At 40.8% G+C, this 26472-nt stretch overlaps 1 protein-coding gene across 8 annotated transcripts in view; it reads left to right on the top strand.

The window, feature by feature from the left end:
* The window catches only part of TRAPPC9 (trafficking protein particle complex subunit 9), a 461101-nt gene that overhangs the window by 516 nt on the left and 434113 nt on the right, over positions 1–26472 (top strand). For 4 of the 8 annotated variants that reach the window (XM_042036518.1, XM_042036517.1, XM_042036515.1 and 1 more), the window contains exons 2-7: positions 1493–2093; positions 11140–11285; positions 13421–13549; positions 18678–18704; positions 19853–19974; positions 21655–21780. In XM_042036518.1, the coding sequence (XP_041892452.1) occupies positions 1510–2093; positions 11140–11285; positions 13421–13549; positions 18678–18704; positions 19853–19974; positions 21655–21780 (1134 nt within the window). In that variant the 5' untranslated portion in view covers positions 1493–1509. The other 4 variants (XM_042036520.1, XM_042036519.1, XM_042036522.1 and 1 more) reach the window with 4 other exon arrangements.

Genomic DNA, 26472 nt, shown 5'->3' with positions numbered 1-26472 from the left:
CCCCGTCCCCCCGTCCTAGAGCGGTTCCTGTCCTCGCTGTGAGTGCCGCGTCCCCCCGTCCTAGAGCGGTTCCTGTCCTGGCTGTGAGTGCCCCGTCCCCCCGTCCTAGAGCGGTTCCTGTCCTGGCTGTGAGTGCCCCGTCCCCCCGTCCTAGAGCGGTTCCTGTCCTCGCTGTGAGTGTCCCGTCCCCCATTACTGCCCGTCCCCGCTGCCCAAAGACCGGCTCCTGCCCGGGCTGTCAGTGCCCCTTCCGCGGTTACCCAAAGCAGCTGCCCTGCGCCTTTCGCTGCCCGAGGGGTGTGCGCCTCTGCTACGCTTGGCTCTTTTTGCAGTTTATTCCTTTTCCATGCTAAACTTGGCGGGCCCAGCGCGGGATATGCCCGGGGACAGGGAAGAGCGGGAGCTGCCATTCGCCCCCTGCCCGCCCGCTGCGGCCCCTGCCGGGGGGAAGTGCCAGGACGGTGCTGCTTCCCTGGGAATGGGGCTGCACCCTGGGAATGGGGCTGCACGCTGGGAATGGGGCTGCACGCTGGGACTGCGGCTGCTGGGCAGACCGCGGGCAGTGCCGTGGGAGAGGGGAGGTACAGTCCATAGTTCTGAGGAGCCCTTTTCTTCAAGGCAGCTGCCTGTCTGTGCCCCCGTGGGCTCGGAACTCACTGTTCGGCTTGTAATACCGATGTTGTCAAGTCTAAGCTGGGCTGTTTTTGTTTTGTTTTGTCCATGTGTTTGGTTTTGCGGAGAACTGGTTTGTTTGTATTTTTTGGTGATATTTACGGTTCAGGGTGTGCTTTGGAGCTGAAATTCACCAAGCGATCCGTGGGGTCCAGGACATGAAAGGACTCAGGGATGTGCATCTTCGTTCAAGACCCAGCTGCAGTACAGTAATCAGTTTTAGAGAGCTCAGGAGAAAAGGAATTCTAAATACTTAAATGTAAAGGCAGAAAACATTGCCTAGTCCTTACCTATGTGTGTTTTGAGAAAGCAAGATTCCACTTTTCTTCAAAAATAGGTGTTCTGGCCCTGATTTTCCTCTGCTTGACCATGCACGAGCACTGACAGCTGTGTAAAGTTTGGTGATCCCAATTTGGTGCCTGTTTACATCTCACTCCACACAATTTTCCATATTTCCCCAAGAAAATGGGACTGAAGAGCCTGAATCTGACAGGCTCTTCTGAGCTGGTATTTCTTCCCAGTGGTTGTGGTAGAGACTCTGCTGCCCCATGTGTGAACTGGCTCGTGTAGCTGTACAGGGAGTGAGGTTCAGTTGGAAAACCCTAATTTACAGATTTTTGTTTGATAGGTAACTAAAAGTACTCCTTGTGCACAGTGTAACATCAGTAAGCTACATGTTGAAGATTGAATAAAATGGTGAAGCAAATATTAGTATCGCAGCACATATATTCAGGATGGAGAAGTGTTTAGCATCTGTTTGATACAGCAACCCCGTGTACTTCTGAATGTTAAGAAATAATACGCGTTTTTCTTTCACTAGCGTGCAGTTGATGCAAAATGAGTGTTCCTGACTACATGCAATGTGCTGAGGATCATCAGACCCTCCTGGTCGTGGTTCAGCCCATTGGCATTGTACCTGAAGAGAGCTTTTTCAGGATCTACAAGCGGATTTCAGCTGTGAGCCAAGTTAACGTGCGTGACTCGCAGCGAGTGCTCTACATCCGATACAGGCACCATTATCCCCCAGAGAACAACGAGTGGGGGGATTTTCAGACACACCGCAAAGTCGTGGGGCTGATCACTATCACGGAATGTTCTTCTGCCAAGGAATGGCCTCAGATTTTTGAAAAATTCCATCTTCAGAAGGAAATGTATGGCTCTACTCTCTATGATTCCCGGTTGTTTGTCTTTGGGCTTCAAGGAGAGATTGCAGAGCAGCCCCGCACGGATGTGGCATTTTATCCCAGTTATGATGAGTGTGAAACTGTGGAGAAGAGAATAGAAGATTTTATTGAGTCCCTCTTCATAGTGCTGGAGTCAAAGCGGCTTGATAGAGCCACTGATAAATCTGGAGACAAGATCCCCCTCCTCTGTGTTCCTTTTGAGAAGAAGGATTTTGTAGGTCTGGACACCGATAGTAGGTAAGCAGCTACTTTTGTCAGCTTGCAGGTCTTAGAAACACACATCTGTGGCACTTGCCAGCCTTTAGAATAAGCCTATTAGAAAGGACAAGGTGAGCTTTATTCCAACAGAGGCTGTGTCCTGATCTTACTGTGTCTGAGAATTTAACTTGTAGGCTCAGCATATTTGATGGTCTGAGCTTGTTTACATATATATACATTTAATTGATGAAGCTCATCAAATAGTAGGAAGAAGTCACAGGAGTGGTTTGACAGATTCTGTTGTAATGAGACTTTTGCTGGAAAGCTTCCAATGTTTTAAAGATACACAGTATTAACAAAAAAAATTCAGTTAGCATCAATGAAACTATTTTTACATTATGTTGAGTAGTATTTGACTAATTCTACTTACTGTATTTTTTCCTCTAAGCCTCTGTCTACTTTTTCATTCTATGAGACTGACTGTTTATTTTGATTATGAAGTCCAGCATCTTTCCCTGTCTTTCTTTGTTTTATGTAGTTATTTGTTACTGCTTTTTACCTGTCATGTTTTGCTACCTGTTTGCTACAACTGTTTGGTTTTGTGTATGTTAGAGTTCCCCCACTTTTCCTTCCTCCTCATTTGCATACTCATCTGTCAGATTTGAGTGTTGCATAGTTCTTGTGCAAGGGATAAGTAATTCTGGCTTGATAGCTACAGGCAGATGCAAAATCTGTTTGACTCTGCTGTTGGCAGTCAAATCCAGGCGATGGAAGCAACCACCTTTTGTCCTGGCAAAGACAGAGGTGTGGAAGCCCTATCAAAACACAGGGTGTGTTTGGAAGCAGTAGTGTTCATACCTGTGTTGTACTGTAGGGATGCCAACAGAGGTTATTACTGTGTGTAAAAGCTCAGAGGTGTCCAGGCAGGGTTGTCCAGAGCTGTCCAGGCAGGGTTGTGAAGCTTTTAGATCACATGAATCAGCTCTGCCTGCATAGTTAGTCCTGGCCTTGGAAATGGGAAGAAAGCATTCCAGATTGCTAATTAGTTTGAAGCCTTTTGTTAAATTATCTGTGGGTGCTTGAAGGACCAGCAGTACTCCTGTGCCCTGCTCCTTTTCGTGAGCACTTGAACTGGCTCTGACTCGGTGGTCCCTGGTTTGTCCCTGCGCTATTATTCAATTATCAGAATAAATTACTGTGTTGCTGCTTTTTGTACGTGGGTGGTAAAGTTGTGTACACTGGACAAGCCTTTTTAGAATCCTGTCTTTAATTACTCAGTTTGAATGAAATTTGATTGAATGTAATCAAAATTTCCCATTCCAGTTAGATAGAAAATGAGAACTGTTGGCCAAGAATCTCAAAATCAGAATTAATTCTGCTGTTCAGTTGTGTCTTCTAAAAAACTGTACTTTGGAAATCGATTTCTTAGATAAATGACTTAATTCTGAGCAGTGGCTGTGCTGTAGCTAGTGGGAAATAAATACTCTTTGTGAAGTTCTGAACTGGTGGGGAGCTCGAGTGACAGCAGAATGTGTCCACACATCTCCAAGCAGGTATTTTATGCTGTTGCAGTGAGGAGTTCAAACAGATTCAGGGTGATGCTTCAGTTCTTTGCAGAATGGAAGGTGTGTGACCCTGCCTGTGTGGACACAGGGGTTTATCCAGAGTTAATCACTGGCTCAGCTCTGCACACACCCTTGCTGGAAGGTTTGAATACCAAACAGGTTTTCAGTAAGTCTGGATCAATGGATGTACTTGAAATGTTTGCTGCACCGAACTGCTCAAGGAAAAGTTGCTAAATACTCTTAATTGTTCCGTTCAATAGTAAGAAAGTTCTTCAGTTTTATTTTGCTGTGAAGTTAGTACTTCTGATTGTTTTAAAACTTAGGATTTATACATTAAAACTTCAGAAAGCGGAATGAAAATATATTTTTAGCTTCTCTGCACAGGAACCTTTCTAGGCACCTTTCAAGTAGCCTGATGCATCTCCTACCTCTGTGTTGTAAAGCAGAAATTCAGGTTCATGGAATACGGTTGAATTCAGATCAGTTTATTACACTAACTTACACTGTCAAGCCAAAGTCTTTGGATGTGAACTAGTGATAATATTGCATTTTATTACTTGGGAGATTTTTATTGCTTGGCTTGCAATTACAGGATTTTATTTTAGCACATTCCCGTCTGTAGTGACAGATTCACTAATTAAGGGAAAGCACTGCGTACCAGGGAGGTACAGGGCTAGGAAGGACCTTCTTCAATAGAAACCAGTTTCTGTTTTTGCAAGACTGGATGTAATTCTGTTCAGGGAGGCCTCAAGGTTGTTTTGAGTGCAGGAAGTGGGTATGAAAAGATCTGGTAGAACAACTTTTGGTACTTTGTTGGTTTTGAGTCTGTCAGCATAGTAATTTTACAGAAAGAAAGAAAAACATGGTATTGAGATATTGAGGGAAATGAACAGCTTTTTCTAGAAAAGGTGGAAATTTCCCAAGGGTTAAAGGCAAAGAAAGTACCTTGATCTTTTTTCTATAGTGTCTGTCCATTTCCAGTTTTTTTGTATGATGTATCCCAACCTCCGAGTCAGTGTGTAACCAATTACTTAAAAAGCACAAAAGTTCTATATTAAATAGATGGCAGAGAAGACACACTCTTTATGCTTGTAACAGAGAGTGTGTCTCTGCTGCTGTAATTGTGGATGCCTACTTAGGCTAAATAAGCATCTCTTTACCTATAACTTCTAAAATTGAAGTTAAATTTCAGTGTCTAGCAAGGGTCTCATTAAATGTGTGGTGCTGCTGTAACCTGGAGATATTGGGATGATAGATTGAGGGTAAATATGTTAAGAATTTACAAGGGACACAGTAATTCTGATCATGGGATTTGAAGACTAATTAAAACTACTGAACATTGTTTGTTTCTTAAAAGATACTCGTCTCCAAGTATTTTATTGTCAAATACTAAGGTTAATACTTATGTGATGATCAGGGCTATATATATAAACCTGATCTTCTCCCTCACCCAGTTACAAGACTTTCATTAGCTTGGTTACATAATAATTGCAACATGATTGATTTCTTTTAAGATGCAAAATTAGGAAGGTGAATTATTATGCTGCATTTCAAGTAAGTTAATTCTTGGAAAAAATGAGGATGATCTTTATCTTTTGCAAGTTGCTTGTGTAATGAGCAGGAGAGACACATTCCCAGAACTGGTACTGAGGTGACAGCATACTCACTGTTTTATGTGTGAATAAGAACTTTTTATGGCTGGTAGAAAACTTTCTGTATGAAAAATAGTGGATTAAGTCCTAAAAAGTTTTGAAGAAAGGTTGTTCTGTTAAACAGAAATTGTAGGACTGAGAGTCTGACCTTGGTTTAATTCCTGGGGCATTCAGCCAAGAGGGGATTTTGGCAAATTGATTTATTTTTTCTTTCCGGTTCTTCAGCTGTAAATTGGGTAAAATATTTTTGTGGTCCCAGGGCTCCTGAGGACAATTGAAAAAGTTTCTGAAATCAGTTGTGCTTGATAGTTATTCATAGAGGCTGGGAGATTGATGGAGAACAATGGAAACACATGTTCTCATTATGATAAAAAAGTCCTACAAACTGAAAACTAGGAAACATGAGCCAGAAATACTGAAAATCCCATTTAAGTTTTCAATTTTATTTCTGTTTTCAGCTAAAAAAAATGAACATACTTAAGTATGATTGTAAATCTACTTGGATAAGCTCATTTTAATGTTGTTTACAACAGTTTGTGTCTTAGGTTCTTTCTTTTTTAATACTGGCTTCCATTTAATGCTGTGGAGTGATGAGAATGTAGGGCCCTGTTTATAGATGCGTTTTTCTCTACATGGTGACATAGCTGGGATTTGAGCACTGATTTATCAAAGTTGATGATCTCAGTATCTGTATGTGGCTGTTAATTTTCTTTCTGTTCTCTGTCTTTCTAATTTCTGTTTTGTTCCTTTCTGGTTTTTTTCCCCCTTCTTCTCTCATACTGCCCTGTGAGTTTGTTGTTGGGTCTAAAAAGGTAGGCTGTGATTGTGTATCTTTGAAAATAGTTAGCTTTTTTCCCATCTCCTGCCTCTCCACTTTGCCTTCATTGCATATTTTAGTGTTGCTTTTTATCTTTATTTTTTCAGTACACACAAAAATAATTGCTGCCTGGAGCCTCACCACTGCAGTTGTCCCCTTTTGGTGCATTTGGCAATTATATTTGGTAGCAATGCTGAGTTTTTTTGTAGGACACACATAGTCTGCTTAGGTGGCTGCTGGCCTCTGGAATTTGCTTTATTTTTTAAACTCCAAAGCCATGAAGCTGTTGCTGCCTGTGTTTGGTTTCCAAAAATCAAAAGTTCTGGCAGTTGATCCAACGCTGTAGCTGTGTCTCTTTAAGTCTGGATAATGTTATGATTGGTGATATCTATAGCTCTGCATGCTAACTGGAATTAGTAGAACTTGATTGATGGAAATTTTTTTTGGAGCATTTTGCATGTATATACTTTTGGAAATTGATTTTGCATGTTTCTTGTTTGTAAATTTAGCCAAATTTTGAGGATCCAGAAATTCTGTCAAACCCTGTTTCTGGATGGTTTGTAGTGAAAATAAATTCTGTCGTGAAATATAACACTGTTACACTGAATTTTCCTTCACATTATCCTGGGATCCTAGAAAAGAGCTGGAGATGAAAGAATAAAGCACATATCCTGTAGAGCAAATGAGTCAGAAATGGATATGCAGTAGTTCTTTGTAGTTCCTTGAACAGATTCATTGCCCTCTACTTTGAAGTAGTAGCAGTGGTCACTGGCCATGATTGTGGTTATTCCTGTCAATATCAGAGTGTGTTTGGTAGAGAATTAACCCAACTAACTTTAGAAAATCAGATTTTAAAGTAGTTCTGTAGTCAATGGAATTTTTCCCTGTGGTGAGGACCTTCAGAAGAGGAGTTTGGGTGACTGACACCAAGGAGCATTCCATGGGTGGTCCTGCGTGAGGTGATACTGCCTTCCCTGGGGATGTTTCTGAGTGCATCACACTCAGGAAGGAGTTTGTAGGGGCAGACTTTAGGTGCTTCTTTGAAATTTAATGTTGTAAATGATCTGGCGGAAAAATTAATACGAACTGCTCTTGGCAGTAGGGTGCTACAAGGAACTGGCCTAGAAAAAGGTTGTCCTCTTATCCTAGAGGAAGTAGTTGTTAATTTACACGGGCTTCCTGTCCCTAAATAGATTAGGATGAAGCAGGAGAGAGCCAAAATATTTAAACAGTGTTTAAATAAAAAATAAATCAGAATATATCTGTAAACGTCTCACTTTCAGGTTCTTCAGCTAAAATTGTGAAGCAAAACTAGCTCAGTATTAAAATGAGCAATCATCATTTTATGGTGATATATATATATCTAAAAATATATGTGAATATATATGCATATAGGACTTTTTTCCCATTAAATTTGCACCCCAGTACACACTGAAGAAACAATGTGTCACTTGGATGTGATTTTAAGGGCCTGATGTAGATACTGGATTTTTTTGAAAAGAGGCTTCCCAAATGTGAAGTAAATTAACTTTTGCTGTCTGTGGAGAGTGGTTTTTGTCTCATTGAAGTCTTTGCCTTCTGTCTTTTTGGACATTTTTGAAAGAATTTAATTCATTGTACTTAATTGTGAGTGCCTAATTAAGACACAGTTTATACATCTGTTTGGTGCAAACTTACTCTGTCATTAGTAAGAAAACATCTTCCAAGAGGATGGCAAAGACTTGCAGGGACTATAAGAGATGGATCCTGTCTTGGCAATACCTTGAAGAGCCTAAAAATAGGTGGAGTGAATTCAGTCTTTGAATAATTAATAGTAAATTTCTTCATCACTGGGAATAAATTATCTGTTTGTCTATAAATAAGGAGAGTTTCTCAAAGAACAGTGGTTTTTATGAGCAATGTTTATTGATGTCTGGGTGAATAAATGCCTTCAAACTTCACATATATTGACATGTGTGTAAACCAGCAGCAAAATTAGGTTAGGAAGAGCTGTTGGTGAGGCAGCGTGATCGAAACGATTCCGGTATCAGGTCCTGATTTAGAAGTCAAGCATCATCTCCTTTCCTTTGCTCTATGACTCATATTTATGAACATAATCATATGTTAGCTGGAAAATCTGGAAAAACACTTACAAACTACAGTTTTGAGAGAATAAGAAATTTAATTGTCCATAAACATAGAGATTGCTTGAAAGTGTAGAGACAGGGAGTTGGAAGCAGTGGCATCTTTGAAAGGAATTATAGCTGTGTAAGGGAACAGTGATTCTCCAATCCCACTACTTATGTGAAAAACAAACAAAAAAATTAAAGCAATATAACATTTAAAATGTTATTGTCATTCTGGAGTACAGACATTAGGAAAATCTGATTTATAACCAATTTATATTCTCCTGTGCAATGATGATTCAAGATTGCAAAGGAACTTTTTTGATAGAGTTATTTTTCTATAACTCAAAGCTCAGACTGAAATCTTGGTAAGATTTGGTGCCCTTCCATAGTTCATACAGAGCAGTTTTAGTTTTCACTTTAAGTTTTCTTGTATTTTTTTTCTTAAACAGATCTATTAAATATATGCTTGTTGAAAAATAAAATATAAATATTTCAATTTCTTGACACATCTGAAAGATAAAGAACAACAGTTGTATTGAGCTTCATTTAATGTCAACACCTTCACATCAATTGTGAATATGGTGTGATAGATCAGAGAAGTGCATACATTTATATAGGAATTATTTGTAACTTTTTAGATGGAGAGAAGCAATAGGAGACATACTTCTTGTCTCCTTTTATTATTTCCATTTTTTTTGTAGACAGTAATACTGGTTCCCATAGCTTTTCTCTTTAGTTTTTATAAGGCCATTGTCTGTACTTCATATATATTTTCTCTTTTTAAATTTCTGTCCTGATCCATATAAATCAGTTACTTTCTCTTCATCTCCTTCTTCCAAACCAACTGCAAGGAGTAAGACATTATTTGCTGCCTGAAAAGTTGCTTCTCTTTGGCCAAACTAACAGCCTTGAAGGCAAATAAACCAGTAACATGAAATTGTTTGGATTCTTGACATTTCTCTTGGCCTTTCTGCCTTAAAATCTAAGGGAAATAAATGAATATCCTTATTCCTACCATTATATTTTATATGTTCCGTGCCTCTTTCCCTTTTTTCATTTCTACATTACAGACTTCATGAAGACAATCTGTTCAGATGCCTTATGGAGATTATTTCAGTGACACTTCAGTTCATCTCTAGGGTCCTTTGGGAAGTTCTTTGCTGGAAAAGAACCCCCACTGCCCCAAACCTGGTTTCATTCCATAATCTTGGCATTCCTCTTATATTAAGTTCTCACTCTAGGGAATAAGAGTTTAGCATCTGGAGAGTGGGTGTTACCCTAGGTTTTTTTGGGTTTCTTTTTTGTTTGAAGTTGTTAAGTTCAAATAGCCCCGGTAACTTTTTAAAAGATCACAGGCTGGTTTGGGCTGGAAGGGACCTTCAAGATCATCTCATTCCAATCCCTCTGCCACGGGCAGGGACACCTTTCACTAGACCAGGTTGCTCCAAGCCCCACCCAGTCTGGCCTTGAACACTTCCAGGGATGGGGAATCCACAGCTTCTCTGGGCAACCTGTTCAACAGCTATTCTGATGAACTTAATTAAATTGAAAAAGTATCACTACATCTAAAAGTGAAAAGTTTAGAACTATGTCAATCCAAGATAGCTCTTTGTATTTTTGCCAGATTCTTTGGACTTCATGTATACAATAAAGAATGACATCTACAGCAATTATTTTCATTACAGTTTCATTTCTGATAAACTTTTATTTTAGTTTAAACCATCCAAAGAAATAAAAGTCTATTTTTCCTTGGTGTGATGTGTGGAAAATCAATTTTCATACCCCTGTGTACTTAGACATTGTTAGAACAACAGGACATACTATTGAAAGTAACAGATAAATTAATAAAATATCTAAGTTGACATTTAAATTTCTCCCTCATAAACAGTTTTATAATTATAGTGCAAGGACATTCTTGCCACGGAATACTTTTCCAGGAGGGAGAACAGGAGGATTGCTCATAGACTTGGGAGAGCAGAGTTGTTCTGAACTGTCACTTAAACCATGGGGTGTTTTCCAAGTCCAGTGTATCTTGCTTTACATCTCTTATGTTTCTTTAGCTGAAACTTACTTAGAAAACAAATAAAGTAATAAGGTTAGTGCTGTTATCACACAGATTTATGCCCAAGTTGCCTTTTCAGCTGTACCAAGGTGTCTGTTGAATATCTTCAGTAGGCTTTGTCTGTTCATTTGGAAAGAACATCACCATTTATTTTAACATGTAAAAAAAAGAGGAGGAAGAGAAATCCTGTCAGCTGTTGCCTGAAGTGATTGTGCTTTTTCACTCATCATCCCTTTAAAAGAAGGGGCTGGGAGCAGGGGGAGGTTTGTGAGGTCAGGGGGGTCTGAGGAGGTTCCGGGCCCCTGACACCTTTGGGCTGTGTGTGGAGAGGGTCCCAGCAGAGGAGGGCAGAGGGCTGGAGCAGGATTTTGGAAAGGTCACCTTTAATATGCTCAGAACCAAAATGTGAGGAATTCCATGGGAAGCATCCATGGAGTGTTGGGATTTATTCAAGAACAGTTTCCCTAAGCACAAGAACAATCCATTCCCTACTGAGGGAAAGAAAGAAGGCAGACCACCCTGGCTTAACAATGAGCTTTTGGGTGTACTGAAAAAGCAAAAAAGCAGCATATCAGCTCTGGAAAGGCAGCCAAATACTCACTGTAGTCTGCAGGAACCTTGCTTTGGAGCTTTTCAGGGGGTGTGACTCTAGCTGTGTGAATGCTGTGTAGCCAAAACGTGATACGTTGCTTTTTTCCTCAAATATATCCTCAAATTGTTGGTTCTTTTGCATATTACGTTAGTTAGCATTCATATTTGCTCAGAGACAGAGAGTAAATTAATGTTGATCTGCTATTAAAGAGGAAAGAAAATGGACTTCAGGTGTTTATTACCTCAAACAAGCATTCCCTGCCAGTAAAAGTGCACCTTTCATTTTGCAGACACTACAAGAAGCGCTGCCAGGGCCGGATGCGGAAGCACGTTGGAGACCTGTGTCTGCAGGCTGGAATGCTGCAGGATTCCTTGGTGCATTATCACATGGCAGTGGAACTGCTGCGCTCTGTCAATGACTTCCTGTGGCTTGGAGGTAGGGTTAAGTGGTGGTAGTTGCTAAACCCAAGTAAATCAAACTATCCCCTATCATTTCCTTAGGCATCGTGAAAAGTAGGAATGATTTTGGTGACCAACATCTGAATATCAGGTGTAACAGTTAAGTTGAAGCAAAAATTGCTTAATAAAGATATGAGAAAGGAATGTGTTTAGGAAAACCTAAACAGGATAAATTGTGTTACTGTAGTAAAGCATGTATTTAAAAATTGTGCCTGATTTTTTAATGATTCCTTGGAAAGTATTTGATTTCCTTCACTGGCTTGTACAGGTATTTTAAAAATATTTCCTATGGATGTCCAGTGTGGACTGTTAGGAAAAGATTTTTGCCTTTCCATCTACCAAAGCCACAAGTGTTAAACTTCCACTGGCATGACTTCCTTTCATAGTATGTCCTAGGATTTGCTTTTTTTCCCTGCCTTTTCTCCATCCTTTCCTTTCCTTTTTTTCTGCTTTTTGTTATTTATTGGCTATACAAATGATCTTTGAGCACAATTTCTGCTTCTCAGTTTCACACCCTTTCAGGACAATCACTGTTTCCAGGTCTGCTTTTAGCTTTCTCATTCTATGTGGAAACCCATTTATATTCCTAATGGCCCTGCAGGTTACATACTATGAAAACCTTAACACCTTTTGACCTCCCACTTCTTTCCTTCTACAATTCCAAAAATTTAAATGGTCAGGATTCCTCAAATTATACTTAGAGGCCTCCAGAGGACTCTTCCAATCCAAATTATTTGGTAAGTCTGTAAGTCTGATCTCCTGCTTATATCACATCCAGTTAAATCAGGTTGTTGAGGGACCTGTCCAGTTGAGTTTCAGGTGTATTTAATGATGGAAGTTCTACAGTCTTTGAGCAACCTGTTCTAACATTTTGCTGGTTATAATTTGGAAAAACCCAACAACAAAACATAAATTAGTCCTACCTTAAAGCAGAACTTCCTGTGTCAGCTTGTGTTGACTCTCATCCGATCTCTGCACCTCTGAGAAGCACCTGCCTCCATCTCCTCTCTGCCTTCCCACTGGGTGTTTCGAAGGCAGCAGGGACATTGACGTTCAGCCTCTTGTTTAAGGCTGAGCAAGCCCAGTTCTCTCTGCTTCTCATATTCTCTGCTTCAGGAACTCCAGTCCCCCGACCCTTCTGATGGCCTTCCACCAGCCTTGCTTTGGGATGAGGCTCCTGTCAGGCCCTATCTCCAGCCTGGAAAGTTCTCTCTGCATTGAAGGCCTGCCCTACTGTTCCCCTCAATTTGGTATCACCCAGGAAGTTTCTGGGTGTGCTCTGTGCAATCATCCAGGCAGTTAATGAAGGTATGAGTATTGTCCCCTTGAGGGACACCACTGGTCACAGGCAGCCATTTGGCTGATCACAGTCCTTTGAGTGTGGCTGTCCAGCCAATTTCCCACCTACCTGATAGGCCAGCTATCCCAGTCTTCCCGATTTGGCTGCAAGCATTCTGTGGGAGAGCATGTCCAAAGATGTTTTGAAAGCCAAAATACACAACATCCACTGCTGTTCCTTTGTCCACTGAGCTTACCATCTCATTATAGGAGGCAGTGAGGTTGCCAAAGACTGACTTACCCTCAATAACTCAATGTGTGCTGTTCCCAGACACTTTCTTTCACTTCATGTGCTTCTAGAAGGGTTTCTGTGTAGCCTCTCCAGGGAGCTGATGTTGATCTGTCTGTACTGGTACTTCCTTCTCAAAGAAGATGACATTTCCCTTTTTCCAGCTATTAGAAACTTCCCGCAATGGGCATGAACCTGCTGGAGGTGATGAGAGAGTGGTCTCACCTTGGTCAGCTCTTTTGGCATCTTACCTGGTTTTGTGGAATTGCATCCAATTGGATTAAGTGCTTTTCATGTGAGCTTCCTCTACAGTGACAAGTTCTTGCTCCTGCAGATTGTTTTAGTAGGGTTGGGGCAGTGGGAGTTCCGAGGGTGAACCCAGAGGTGAAAAGCACATTGAGTATCTCAGAATTTTCTGTGGCCTTTGTCATTAGACCTCCAATTTCAGGTATATTTTGTTTGTGCAAATGGACTGTATGATGTGATACTTCACTTCTTGCAAATGTCTCTGCTAATCTGTTGGCTTTTTTTTCTTTTCTCTGCAGCTGCCCTTGAGGGGTTGTGCTCAGCATCCGTCATCTATCACTATCCGGGTGGCACTGGAGGTAAAGTTGGACCTCGCAGAGCTCAAGGAGGTTCTCTTTCTGCTGAGGCAGGCAACAGGCACAGGCCAGGTAAGAATGGCATTTCAGTTTTATTCTGTTTGCCACCACTGAACATCTGAAAAACTTCTCCCTATTTCCTAACTCTAAAATTATGCAGATGACAGGATTAATCAAAGGAGGGAGGTTGGGGGAAGAGTTGTTTGGTTTTTTTTAAAGATTTTTGCAATTACGTTTCTGTTTTGGTGTTAATGTTAAGACATGTGCTTTGCATAGAATTGCAAAGTTTTTGGTTTCTTCACCTGATTGTTAGTAGTGTCTGTGTTAGTTTGAATTTTGCTAGACGAGATGCAGACAGTTTCATAAAATACGACATGGCACAGCTGCATGTATTAAGAAAAGTTTGGTACATTTTATTCATAGTTTTTTTGCTCTCCTAAGGTCAACGTGTAATAAATAAATAGATTTCATTAATGAAATGCCAATAAACCAGTGTAATTTTTAATGTTTAGCATACTTTTTCTAAACTCTTGGATTACAAAAGAGATGGCTGAGGAGAAACATGAGAGTTATCCGTAATACAGTGAACATTGTGGAAGAGGATGGGTAGGGATTGAAGGTTCAGTGTTTCTTTCAAAAGAAGAACTGGAGGACATCAGACAGCTTAGCAGATGGCGAAGCAGATGAAAGGAATGACTCTTTATCCAGCCTATAGGTATGACATGGAACTCCTTGTCATTCAGAGTGGTGTGACAGAGGCAAGGCTGCTGTAGCTCCATGTTCCCAGGTCTCGGCAGATAGGAGGCTGAGCAGGAATTCCCAGCAGGCCTGGAGCAGCATAGAGGGTACACACACACAGCCTCAGTCTGTCCAGGAGCTGGCCACTGGACTGCACCAGTTGCTGGCACCTTGACCCACGAGGCTGAGACCCAGAGCCCATTCCCGTTGTTGTTTCTTAGACCAGCACACACACATGCACTCCCCTCTGTTTTTCCATGCTTGTTACCTACACTGCCTCAATCCCTCCTTCTTCTTGTCTTTGGCTCATCCCCTACACCCCAAAAGGAATCTTGTACAGTTCTAAGATGTTCTTTCCCTATAATGAGCCCCATATCCCTGTAGGCAGTGACCCCCCCAGTCTGTAAGAGGATCCAGAGAGCTGCCTGTGTAACTGAGCTGCTGGGCTTCACCCCCGCACAGCTCTGCTGGCTCTGATTTGGTTACTGGGGTTCAACTGATGGTCACTGATCCTCTCTGCTCCTTTGTAGTTGTGCAGATCAGCCTGTCACATAACCTGACACTTGTCACATGCTGTTATGGCTCCTGAAAGTTTCTGTGGCTTCCAGGAGAGGCTGGGCTGGGGTAGGGAAGTGAAAACACATTGACTAGTGTGAGCTACAGGGCCTTTGGGCTAACCCAGCATAGCTGCTGCTTTGTATGTACTCACCCAGGACTGAAACATAGCTGGGTTTAAATGCTGGTGTAAAGTTCTCTTGCGTGAAGTGTGGTCAAAATTAAGTCCTTAATCTAAAGGAAGCAACCACCCATCTTACTCTTTTATAAGTCCTGATGTAGTTGTGGTTTGACGCTGGTTAGGCACCAAGCACCACAAATAAAAACAAAGTGAAATGAGGATTATCGAGGAAAATGGAAAGACTTCAAGGCAAAACAGGTCCACACTTAAACAGTTATAGTATAAAGAAGATTAATTACTAACAGAATTAAAAGTAAAAAGAAATAATAAGAAATTAAAGCAAACTCCCACAACACCTTTCTCTTCCAGTACCTCCCTCTTTCCACCAACCCGCGCAAAGGACACAAACATGGAGTTGGGTTCAGTGTTTAATTTCTTAAGAGTCTTTCTTTATGTTTTTGTAAAAGAGTTTCTTCTGCTGTGCCATGGGATTCATCCCATGGAAGATGGTTGTCTGCAAACTTCTTTAATGTGGTTTCAAACTTTCACAAACAGTCTGCCCGAAATCTGCTGCAGTAAAAAAATATCCCTCCCATGAATCTTGCAGTCTTTCCACACTGCTCATCATAGGTCATAACAGTCATGGGGTTTCAGTCTCTTAAGGATGAGCTATTCCAGCCTGAAAGTAAAGGCTCTCTTCTCAATCTCTAAAAGTCTTTCACCGCATCTGTATACTCTGGTGTGAGTATTTCTCATGAACTACATGTGGATTTCTACATCCCCCCATGTACATCATCTTATGAATTATAGGCAAAACAAATTGCTGTATTACAGTCTTCACCAAGGCTTGCAAGGAGAATTTTCTGCTCTGGTGCTGGGAGTGCCTGCTTTACTGCCCTTGGTTCTGCCATGTTGGCTTCACCTCACGTGATCTCACTTTTCCTTTCTCTCTGACTTGGAAGAAAGCTGGTGCCTGTTAAGTTGCGGCTGAGAAGTTGATCTTGTTTCTTATCCTGGCTCCGTGCTGGGGAGAAGTCGCCGTGTCTCTCGTTGTCGGCTGCATGCTGTTTCTGCTCGGTTCCACACGAGCCGCGCTGGCTGCCCGGCAGGGGCCCGCCGGCCCCAGGAGCCGCGCTGTCGTTTCAGGCTGGCCTCGGCTGCCTGCGGAGCTGGGACGGCTTTTCCCGACGGCTTTTCCCGACGGCTTCGCCCCGCGCCAGGGGCTCTCGGGCCCGCTTCGGGATGGGGCCCGGGGGCCTCCCACCTTCGCCACCCCAGAGGGGGGAAACAGGAACAGAAGAAACTTCTCGTCCTTGCTCTTTCTTTAAATATGTAAATCGCACAGGCGGTACCAGCTTTTTCATTTGTTTAGCAACCTATCCATCGAACTAAATTTAAACTACCACACTAGTAAACACCTGCTTTGTATTATCTTTATTAAGAACCGCGTGTGTTGAACCCAGATAATTGACAGTAAAATTACCTTATTTCAGGACAGAATACTAATTTTTCATACCATATCTAGTCATTAAAATCTGTGCATTTGGTCCCATGACCTATGAACGCATTTTATGTTGGTTATTATAATTTCACCTGGTTAGTGACCTTTGTCTACTTTTCAATGAATATTTAATAGGAGATGTTGCAATCTATTTGTTTGTCATGGGTACTCCTTGTTACCAAAGAAGGTAACAAGTCACAACTATCAGAATAATTGGATATATTTTGGGTATATTATTACTGGGTCTCTACTTAAGTTGAGACTTAAATCTCTCTATTTCAAAGTCCTGTTTGCAAACTTGTTGGTGTAGTTGTATTTTATAAATTTTTAGTTTCATATGACAAAATTTTTCAAAGGACTTTTCTGTGGAGAAAAACTGATCACAGTTTTTTTTTTTTGTCATCCTCTGCAGATGAAAATATTACTTTGTGGCCCATTAGATATTGTTCCCTAACTCCAGTTATGCTCTCTATGATTTTAGGTCTGCACTGCTGACCTCTCTCCTGCACAGCTGTTGCTGTGATGTCATTTTCTTACAAAGTTTTCTGAAAGTTTATTTTTATTACCTTTTCTTGTCTCTGCCGTGCTTTTCATTTAAAATATTTTCAAACTGCACCTTTGGTTATAATCTGTTTCGCTGTAATTAATTTTGTGAGGACTGTTTAATCTGTGGAATAAATTCCACTGTATCTTTCTGTGGGATAAAGCCAGAAAAAAAAGGGTTTCCAAATTCTGCACAAATCAAGAAATGCCACACTTGGAACTGACATTTGTGCCTAATTTTGAGGCATGTAGATGAGAGAGTTACCTGTAGTGCTTCCTCTTGTACCTGGAATCACACCTCTTCTTGTGCCTGTACTTCAGCCTTCACAGGATGAAGTTTCCTGCCCAGATCCAGACAAGAGAAACATCTTCCTCTGGAATCCATTGTGATTTCCATCATTTGACATTTTTAGGCTACAGCACAGGACCTGGCTGCTCAGCAAATATGGTGTCTGCTTTAGATAGAAACAACTTTGGAAAGAGAAGCTCCAAAATACAAATGAGCTTCTGCTCTATACTGTGGCTGCCCATCCCTGGAAGTGTTCAAGGCCAGGTTGGATGGGGTTTTTGAGCAGTCTGCTGTAGTGGAAGGTGCCCCTGCCCATGGACAGGGGGTTGGATCTTGATGGTCTTCAAGGTCCCTTCCCAAACCATTCTGTGATTCTGTGAAAAGGCAACTTTGACTTCTCAGGTATCTAAACCTTTTAGTTTGCATGGGGACAGGTTTAGGCCATGTCCCCTCGAATTCCTGGATGTGCCTTTGCAACCTTCAGTGTAAAGGAAGATTCTGAGTTTCCCAGTTCCTCCTGGCCAGGAAGTCTGGCTGTGGTCTGTCAGTTATGGGATTTGTATGTCAAACAAGATGAGTCTGGTTTGCTTTATGCTTAGGTCATTGTCTGTTTTGGGTTTCTCCACTGGATTTTATTTGTTGGGAGTTCTAAGCTCTTGATTTTGTTGCCTGACCTTCATCTTTCCCCAGGCACAATTAGGACACTTGAGTGAAGTGTTGGCATGTCTTTGGGTCTAGATCTAAATCTCTGCTTCACTTGTCTGGAATCCAAGCAAATCAACTGAAGGGAGAGCCTGTCTTGCTGATAAAATAATTGTTTTTGGCTGCTTAACCCTTGATATTAACAATTTTATTGCCATGTTTAACCAAAGGTTAGGGCAGTGAGGTGTTACATAACCTGATAATCTTAACTCTGCAATACTCTTGGCAACTCTTACATGGACAGTCTGGCTTATTGGGTTGACATGACTCAATTATTCAGAAAATTTGACGGAGTGAAATTAGTAACAATTAAAAGGGATAAAATTACTTGAAAATGTTATTCTAGAGTATTGTGCAGATTAAATGAGCCTCCCACAAGGAGAATTAAGTACTGTAGGTCCTGGCATTAAAATATACTAAGTGGACTGTGATGGAAACTTGCCAACTAAAACAATAAGGATAAAGAAAAAAGGATATGGCTTTAAATGATACACTGAAAATCCTGAAAGTCTTCTTAATGTATCTTAGAATTCATTGCAAGTTTATGGGACTTTTTACATTTATTTATTAACAAAATGAGATTTAACATACGGTGACTACTTGATTATAATTGGTAGTCCTTCAAAATAGCAGTGATGATCCTGATAAATCTGATTATTTTGTTCAAGCCTGATGTTATAAAACATTATAAGAACTTACTTTGCTGGCTCTATTTAAGGCTGAAAAAAATCATTTTTGTTCCTCCTTTTAGGGGCACAGGAAGTTCTCATTGATCCAGGTACATTATTTTCCTGCATGTTTCCAAAGTATTTTCTTCTGTTACTTGATGTGTTTTGCAATTGTATAGATATTGCCACTTGCCAAAACTAGATTATAAATCTGGAGAAATTACAGAGACCGAAGGGTAACTGGCACAAAATAAATACTGTAGTTCGTGATTGTGTTTCCATAAATTCTAATCAACAGGATTTCTTTCCATGAGTAGTGAGGATTTAAAAATATTTTTGAAGTGACCAACCTGAATGATCACATGTAGTCCTGTAGTGTCATGGTGCTCTCTCAGTCATCATGAACAAACATCTTTCGCTTCCCTAAAAACATTGTTAATCTACAGATGTGCTTGGTCTGATTCCTCAACGTTAATAACCATATGAAAAAAGTTGCCTTAGCATTTAAGTATTTAAAGAAACATTCTTTCTGCTCCCTCAGTATATTCAGAAATATCTTTCACAGTAGTTTTTAGCTGTCTGTTGAGAGTTAGGGCCAGCTCTGAAACACAAGAGATTTTTTTTTTACCATCTTAGCAGGGAAACCTCCTGGAGAAATAAATTACTGTATAAGCCTAACTAAATTACAGTAAAACCCTACCGATTAAGCAACCCGTAAGAAGGTATTGAGCCTTGCCAAACCTTTGATGTATTTTCACTTTTATTATGTTAACTCCTCAATAAAATCAAATTCTATAAATAAATTTTTCATGTTCTTTCTAATACCCCAGATTTTCTTGGCTTCCACTTCGCATTCTTATCCTTTATATAGACCCTTTCTGTCTCTTGCCTTCTTTCTTATGTAAGAAAACCAATTTCTTAGTGTTTTGTCTGAGCCTTTTTCCCCCCTAAGGTGTGCTTTAGAAACACAGTTTTAAAGTAGAACGAGGAATAGTTCAGATTAAAACTGTGTATTCAGATGTAGCCATAATATAATTTTAGCAATCTGTTACTTTATTCATAAACACTCAGATAAGTGCTAAAAATCATGAATATATTTGGTTTTTATTAAGTGAGAGATTATTTCCTTTCTTTCTACGTGGGGCAAGTGTACTTTGTGTATTCTATGTCAAACCTACAACATACCCTAGTTTGCTTTTTAGGTATTTAGCATTTGCCAAGAGTCATTGTGCTCATTTCTGACCTTGTTCTTTTCTAGGTGCTCTGACTTCCAACGGGATAAATGCAGATACCAGTGCTGAGATAGGACGTGCCAAGAACTGCCTTAGTCCTGAAGACATCATAGAAAAATATAAAGAAGCCATTTCTTACTATGGCAAGGTAATCCTGGTTATTAAAAAAAAAAAATCACTGAGGTTCTTTTCGACAGTGAACTTCTGTGGCTTTGGAAGATCTTCTAAAGCAGTGAAATTTGTAAAACAGTTTCCAGCTCTCCTGGAGGAATTTTTAGGTTTTTGTGCAAATGCTCAGAGCCTGATATGGTAAAGGATCTTAATGTGTACATTCATAATAGGAAAAGAAAAAGAACTATTTTGTACCGTGAAAATAGAGGCTCAGTGTCCACATCAACAGTAAAGCTAAGTTTAATTGTATTGCAGTGGAGTTACTTAACAACTTTTTAATTTCAGGTATTTTCAAGTATCTTTAGACTAAGCTTGTAAATATTTATTACAGGCATTTTCATGTCCAAGTTGAAGGGAGACTCTCCAAATGAAACAGGTTCAGTTGTGTGCATGAGTTAATTTATGATCAGGAGCAATTAAAGGTGATAGTTCTGGGCATAGTGTCAGATAAATTTGAATCGTTCAATAAAACAGTAATTGTCAAGGATGCAGTCAGCTTTTTAATGTTACCTTAAGGGTACCTTGCTCATCTAGAAAGAGTATCATGTCTCTAGAGGTATAAAATTATTGGACTTTGTTGGGCTTAGGGCAGGATATTTATATTTTGTTTATTTATAATATGCACTATGCTCTCAACAAGTAGTAACTGTGCTTCACTGCAGCTTCACTTGAAATAACAAAAAGCTTTGTGCCAGGACTGATTTATAACCCTGCAAGATGAGCAGTTACCTTCTGTCTGTTCTAGACCTACAGACAGAGTAACTCCTTGCTCTAATGCTGAGGAAGCAGCACTTTCTACATATTTCCTGTGTTCTCACTGAGCTGAAAAAACTTTTGTAGCACTTTCTAAAATAGATTAAATCTCCAGTGATTTGCTTTTGCCAATATAAATGCATGAGAGAGGAATATGGGACAGCTTTGCTGGCGTAACTCTTGCATTTTGTTATGAGCTTGCTTTCCCCCATTAGTTTTCAGATATAAATACCTGAAAAGAGCTTAACTTCAGCAGGAGGTGGGCCAAATCAAATATCCAGTATCAGTGTTGTTTGAGGAAATCACCAGATCAGATTGTCTGGCTAGAAAATTGCCTGTTTGTTATCTGAGCACAAACAGTTCCGTGGGCATCTGCATTGTCTCTTTACCTTCCTTAAGCAAGCTAAATCACTTAACAGTCGTTTACAGCAAAGGTTTTGCAAACAGATACTGGAACACTCAGATTGGTTTCTAATTCTCTGGTCGTCAGGAATATTGTTTTAACTAAAGAGAAAATGGATGCAGTAATAAAAATATTTGCACCGTGAAGGCAGAATTTATTTGCAGACGCAACACCCACAACCAACCATTTATATGAGGTTATCCCAAAGGGTACCAGTATTCCCAGAGTTTCTCCTTATCTGAACTTTCAGACTGAAGCTGTGCTGTGTCTCAAGAGAAGTGAGTGAAGAGGCTGAAAATGCTTGTTTTGCATAATAATATTTTAGATGACACCTTAATTTTCACTTGGGCATATGTTGATAATTTAACACTGTAGTCATTAGCATTAAGGAATTGCTGGGTTTGGACAATGTGACAGCTGATTTATGTGCTGAGCAGAAATGCTTATAAAATCTAACGGGTGCAATACTTCAATATTATTTTAATTTTCTCCCTCTCCAAGTACAAGAACGCTGGTGTGATTGAACTGGAAGCTTGCGTGAAGGCAGTGAGAGTCCTGGCAATACAGAAGAGGAGCATGGAAGCCTCTGAGTTTCTGCAAAATGCAGTTTATATCAACCTTCGGCAGGTCAGTTGGAAAGTCCAGTTATTTTTTTCTTGGTCATTCAACAGAATTTACTGAAAGTTACTTAGACTCAGGAGACTCCAGTTTATTTTCTGTATCACTGCCTTCCTTCTGATGAGAGCTTGACTTCTGAGGATTTTCACATCTGTGAGTCTGGTTTGCAAGGTATTGACAGTTCATCTAAAAACATGAGGACTTAGTTTGAGATTAAAGACTCTCTTGCTTGTTCTCCCTTGTGAAGGTAAAAAAAATCCATAGTTGTTCTCTTGTGATGTTGTATTAAGGAAAAACAGCTGCGGGGGACTGATCTGCATTGGATTTTTAAAATTTTCTTGATTGCATCTCCTTCAGGGAAACTGAACAAATCAGGAATGGCCTGTTGCAGAATGAGCTGAAGGGTCTGATTAGTGTTCTTAATCAACTGAATCTTTGTTGTGTAGTGCAAAGTCTTAATTAAGCCAAATCAGAAAGGAATTCAGGGGGGAAATCAGTGTTTGGAACTGTGGGGAAAGTGCTCAGTGTCACCACAAAACAACATTAACACTTGATCAGTGTCTCAAGCTTAGTGTCACTGCTCACAGAGAGACTGCTGTGTTTGAAAGAACTAATAAAAAGTTGTTAGGTTTCTTACTGATTTTTGCTCATTACATCTTGGTAAGATGAGCAGTTTAGGTCCACACCATTGACCTTTTTAAGCACCAGGCAGGGACAGCAAATATATGATGGGGGTAGAATACTTTCTTTCATTTGCAGAGAATCCTTTCTTTGGCATCAATTTTCTAACAAAGTGTAAATGAGACATTATTTAATTGATAAGCTGTCATAAAACTCATCAATTTCGTTACAGAGTCCCTTAATTGCCATTATCCTTGTAGTGCTAAGTGCCTTCTCTTTGACTCTGTAACCTGTTTTTTTGCTGGCAGTTCTGCACCCTTTTTTGTTCACCTGTCCTGTTCTAGTGCTGTTATTCTTGTTGCCTGCAAACTCCAAAATTGTTGTTTTTTCTTTTTCTGGAAGCAATTACTGCCATTTTTCTCCCTGACACCACTGATACTGCAACTTCCACTTTTTATCGGAAGAAAAATGTAAGACACAGTGTCTTGGTTTGAAAGGGAGGTGTCTGTCAAGGAAGGAAAAGAAAATGTGACCCCCTTCCCTCCAAATTATTATAGTCCGAAATTACGGAGCTTTCAGGCAAAGATATGGGAAAAGGAGTAACAGTCCTTTACTAATACATACATATATATTTGTGTATAACAAGGCAAACAAACAACAACAACAGCAGCAACAACAAACCAACCCAGAAACCCAGTGCCGGCCTCGCTCGGCGGTCGGGCCCTTTCCCCTCGGGTGCAGTTCCGCTCGCAGCCGGCGGGGGCGCTGGTGGCTCCCGGCTGGGCAGGGCGCGTGCGGTGATTCCCCCCGCGCCTGCAGGGGGCGCTGTGCACGAACTCGGCCGTGTCTCCCTGACGGGATCATGGCGGGCACGCTGGGTGGGGAAAGGGGCTGCAGCAGGAGCCCCGGAGTGGAGGTAGGACGGCAGGGACAAGCAGACCCCGGAGTAACAAACAGAAAACTCCACAGCCTCAGCAGGAGCCGCGGGGGTTGGGTGGACACGGGGTGCTGGGTTAGAGTGCAGCAAAAAAGCCGAGGCAGTGGCAGAAAGCAGCGGGGCTGCGCAGCAGCAGCAGCCAGGCTCCTCTGCAGCAGCTGTCGCAAGCAGCCTGGGAGATGCGCCCTCTGGGAAGGGGGAGAGGGTCGGGGTCCCTGGTTTTCCCAAGGTACCCGAATAGATGATGAGGGTCCTTTCCAGTCAGACCGGGTGTTAATAAGGACCCAGTACAACAGCTGATCTAACCAGCGAAGCTCCACTCATGGTAGGAGAAGACAGCAGGAGACAGAACCCCGCAGTAGTGGCGAATTCTTCCCACAGTGACCACAGACTGTCTCTCCTCCGATGCCGAGAGAAAGCAAGGAGCTGAGCCCAGCCCCTCACCTCCCGGCCAAAATCTCAGGGTATCTTTGCCCTTGCAAAGAGGAAACCCCCAGGTAAGAAAGGAGACAGCTGCACCCTTCCCCAGCCTTGGCCATTTCTTCTGTCTCTCTTGAGTGCCGGTTGTTGTTGTTGTCTCTTAGCAAGAGATGGGACAAAATTCCATGACAGAAAGAAACAAAAGGAAAAAAATCCTAACCCCCAGCACCCAGTAAATGGCAAAGTACTTGTCACTTCAACAGCTGATAGCTATTGCTTAATAATACACAAGCACAAATGTTGGCAACATGAAAAACATGCCCTAAGCTGCCAGTGAACTTGCAACCAGTACAGCCTAAACCAGTACAGACTGGGATCTCTGTGTGGCTGGGGAGCAATGTCGCATTATTATGTGAAATAAGAGTAGGATAATCTTTCCTGGGCTTTCCCCAGGGCTGAGAAATGCATTTTCCATAGAGAGGTATGGCTGAGAATTTTATTTACAGCTTTTAAAAATTTACTGTATAAAATGGAAACAAATAATAGTTGTATTTATGATTTGGACTAACTCAGAGGAGGAGTCATCCTGTGATAGCTGAGGGAATAAACTGTAGGACAGTGTTTTTCACTTGCAGGTAAGTAGAACACCAGCACAACCAATATTCTACAGCAGTAAAAACACCTCACAGGTTAAAGTGTAAGACTCATAAACAGGAAAACTAGTTCCTATCCATAAATTCAATTCCATACTCAGTCTAGTAATATTATGTACTGATATTTTCTGATGAGCTGCAGGGTAATAAGACTTAACTTTGCATCCAGTTATGAGGAATAAATTATAAAATATAATTACAGAGAAAGTGAGATTATAAAATTTTAATGTAGTAAGGAATAATTAAAAAACAAATAAAAAGCTGCGTTCTTGAAAGCCTGTCCTGAAACAAGCCTTAGAAAAAACCGGCTCTATTACTTGAATAGTGACCTACAGCCTTTCCAGGTGCAGTTGTAACTTGGTTTGGTAGAGCAGTTAAATAAAAATTAACCAGGTGGAAATGATGCTGTGCTTCAGGTGGTGGCTGTTTTGCAGCCACTTTACAGGCATTAAGCTTTAATAAATTTGTAGGGTCTGGAAAGATGTTTGTGAATGCTACATCCATGGCATGCAGAATGCCTGCTGCAGTCTTCCCAGAATTAATTACTTGGAGTATCTGTGTGGGTTTTTTCTCCTTTTCTCTTCTTTTAAATTCCTGAATGGTAGCACATAACTGTGTGTGCTCGGGGAAAATGCAATTTTGCTGTCTTTGTGGTGATGAAAAAACAGTTTCCTGCAACTGAGGGAAATGCTTGAATAACTTTGGGAACAACCATTAAGCAACAAGTTGTGTAACAGTGTTAAAAACTTACATATGATGAAAATAAAACTTTCTAGGAATCTGCTGCCTCTCTCATAGTTCCAATTATTAGTGAGTGCTCTTGGCTACCTAAATAGCATGACTCTGTCTTTCCTTATCTTGAAGAATTTAGTTGCCATAGGTGTGTGAACGTTGTCAGAATTTGTATTTAAGGAATAGCTTTTGATAGGGCTTTTAAAAGCTTTTTTGCTTTATTTCCTGACTATGTGCTTGTGCCCTTTTCAACTCTGCTGCCTTATTTTTTATTTTTCTAACGTGTTAAAAATGGCATAAATGGGTAACTAAAGTGTGACACCTCATGTTCTTTCTGAGTGATTGCTTTTGGGAACTCTGATAAGCTTCTTTAAAATTTTTCTGTATTTTCTTTTTGTGCCTTCTGTTCTTTCCAGCTGCACTGATTTCTGAAAGTGTTCACCTTGGTGCAGTTGCCTTTTTTCACAATTCTTGGTACAGGGCTTGGTCTTTTTCAGGGATGGCTGGTACTCTTGCATCTCTCACCATCTTCTGTTGTCAGTTCTGAAGAAAATAGCATCTTCAGCTTCAAAAATTGTCTGAAACTCTCTAAAATGCTTTGCTACTCTCTCTCTTCATATCCTGAAGTACAAAGATTTGAACTGTCAGAGAAAGTCGTGGTGCCCTCTGAAAACTCCTTGTTGATGTCTCATACCCCTTTGCCCAAAATTAGAAGTGACCTTTGAGAACAGACTACTTTTTGTAATTATATCAGGGCTTAAGTGACTAAAAGACATTTTGAAGCTCTGCTTACAAGAGCTAATCATTTATGTAAAAGCCAACCAGTGTGGTGAGCAGCTTCCCTTGACTGTCCAAGCCTGTAAGCGCCTGAAGTTAAACACACTGATTGATACTTCCAGTTTTGAAGAATGAATTGCTGTTTCTGTCCTTTAGGGCTATTTTTGGGTGAAGTTTGTCACTTGAAACGCCTTTGCAAAACGTGTTGGCAGCTTTAGAGTAATTTAAAGTACGTCTCATTGCTTTTGATTGTGCCATATCCTGTGCACTAGGTGTCAGCATTGGTCTGCACTGCTGGTTCCTGGGACACAGAGTAGGAATCATCCAGAGTTTCTGTGGCAGTTTCTTCTTGGCTGGCTGACTCCAAAGCAAGATTATCATCCAGGCCAGAGGCAAAAAGAATTAAGTTGCCTGTGACTTACACCAATACACTGATAAGCTAAAGAAGCACATGGTGGTAGTTCCTTACCAAGTTTGTTTCAACTTTAAGCCTAAGGGAGCTTTAACTAAATTCCACCTCACTTGTTGGCAGTGTGCATATGTATCATGGAATTCTTTAGG

This window comes from Corvus kubaryi, unplaced genomic scaffold (assembly GCF_017639235.1).
Source record: "Corvus kubaryi isolate FWS band 111438036 unplaced genomic scaffold, C.kubaryi_AGA036_p1.0 37385, whole genome shotgun sequence".
Classification (NCBI taxonomy): Eukaryota; Metazoa; Chordata; class Aves; order Passeriformes; family Corvidae; genus Corvus; species Corvus kubaryi.
Note: the sequence above shows the minus strand (reverse complement) of the source record. Positions and strands in the feature narration are given on the sequence as shown.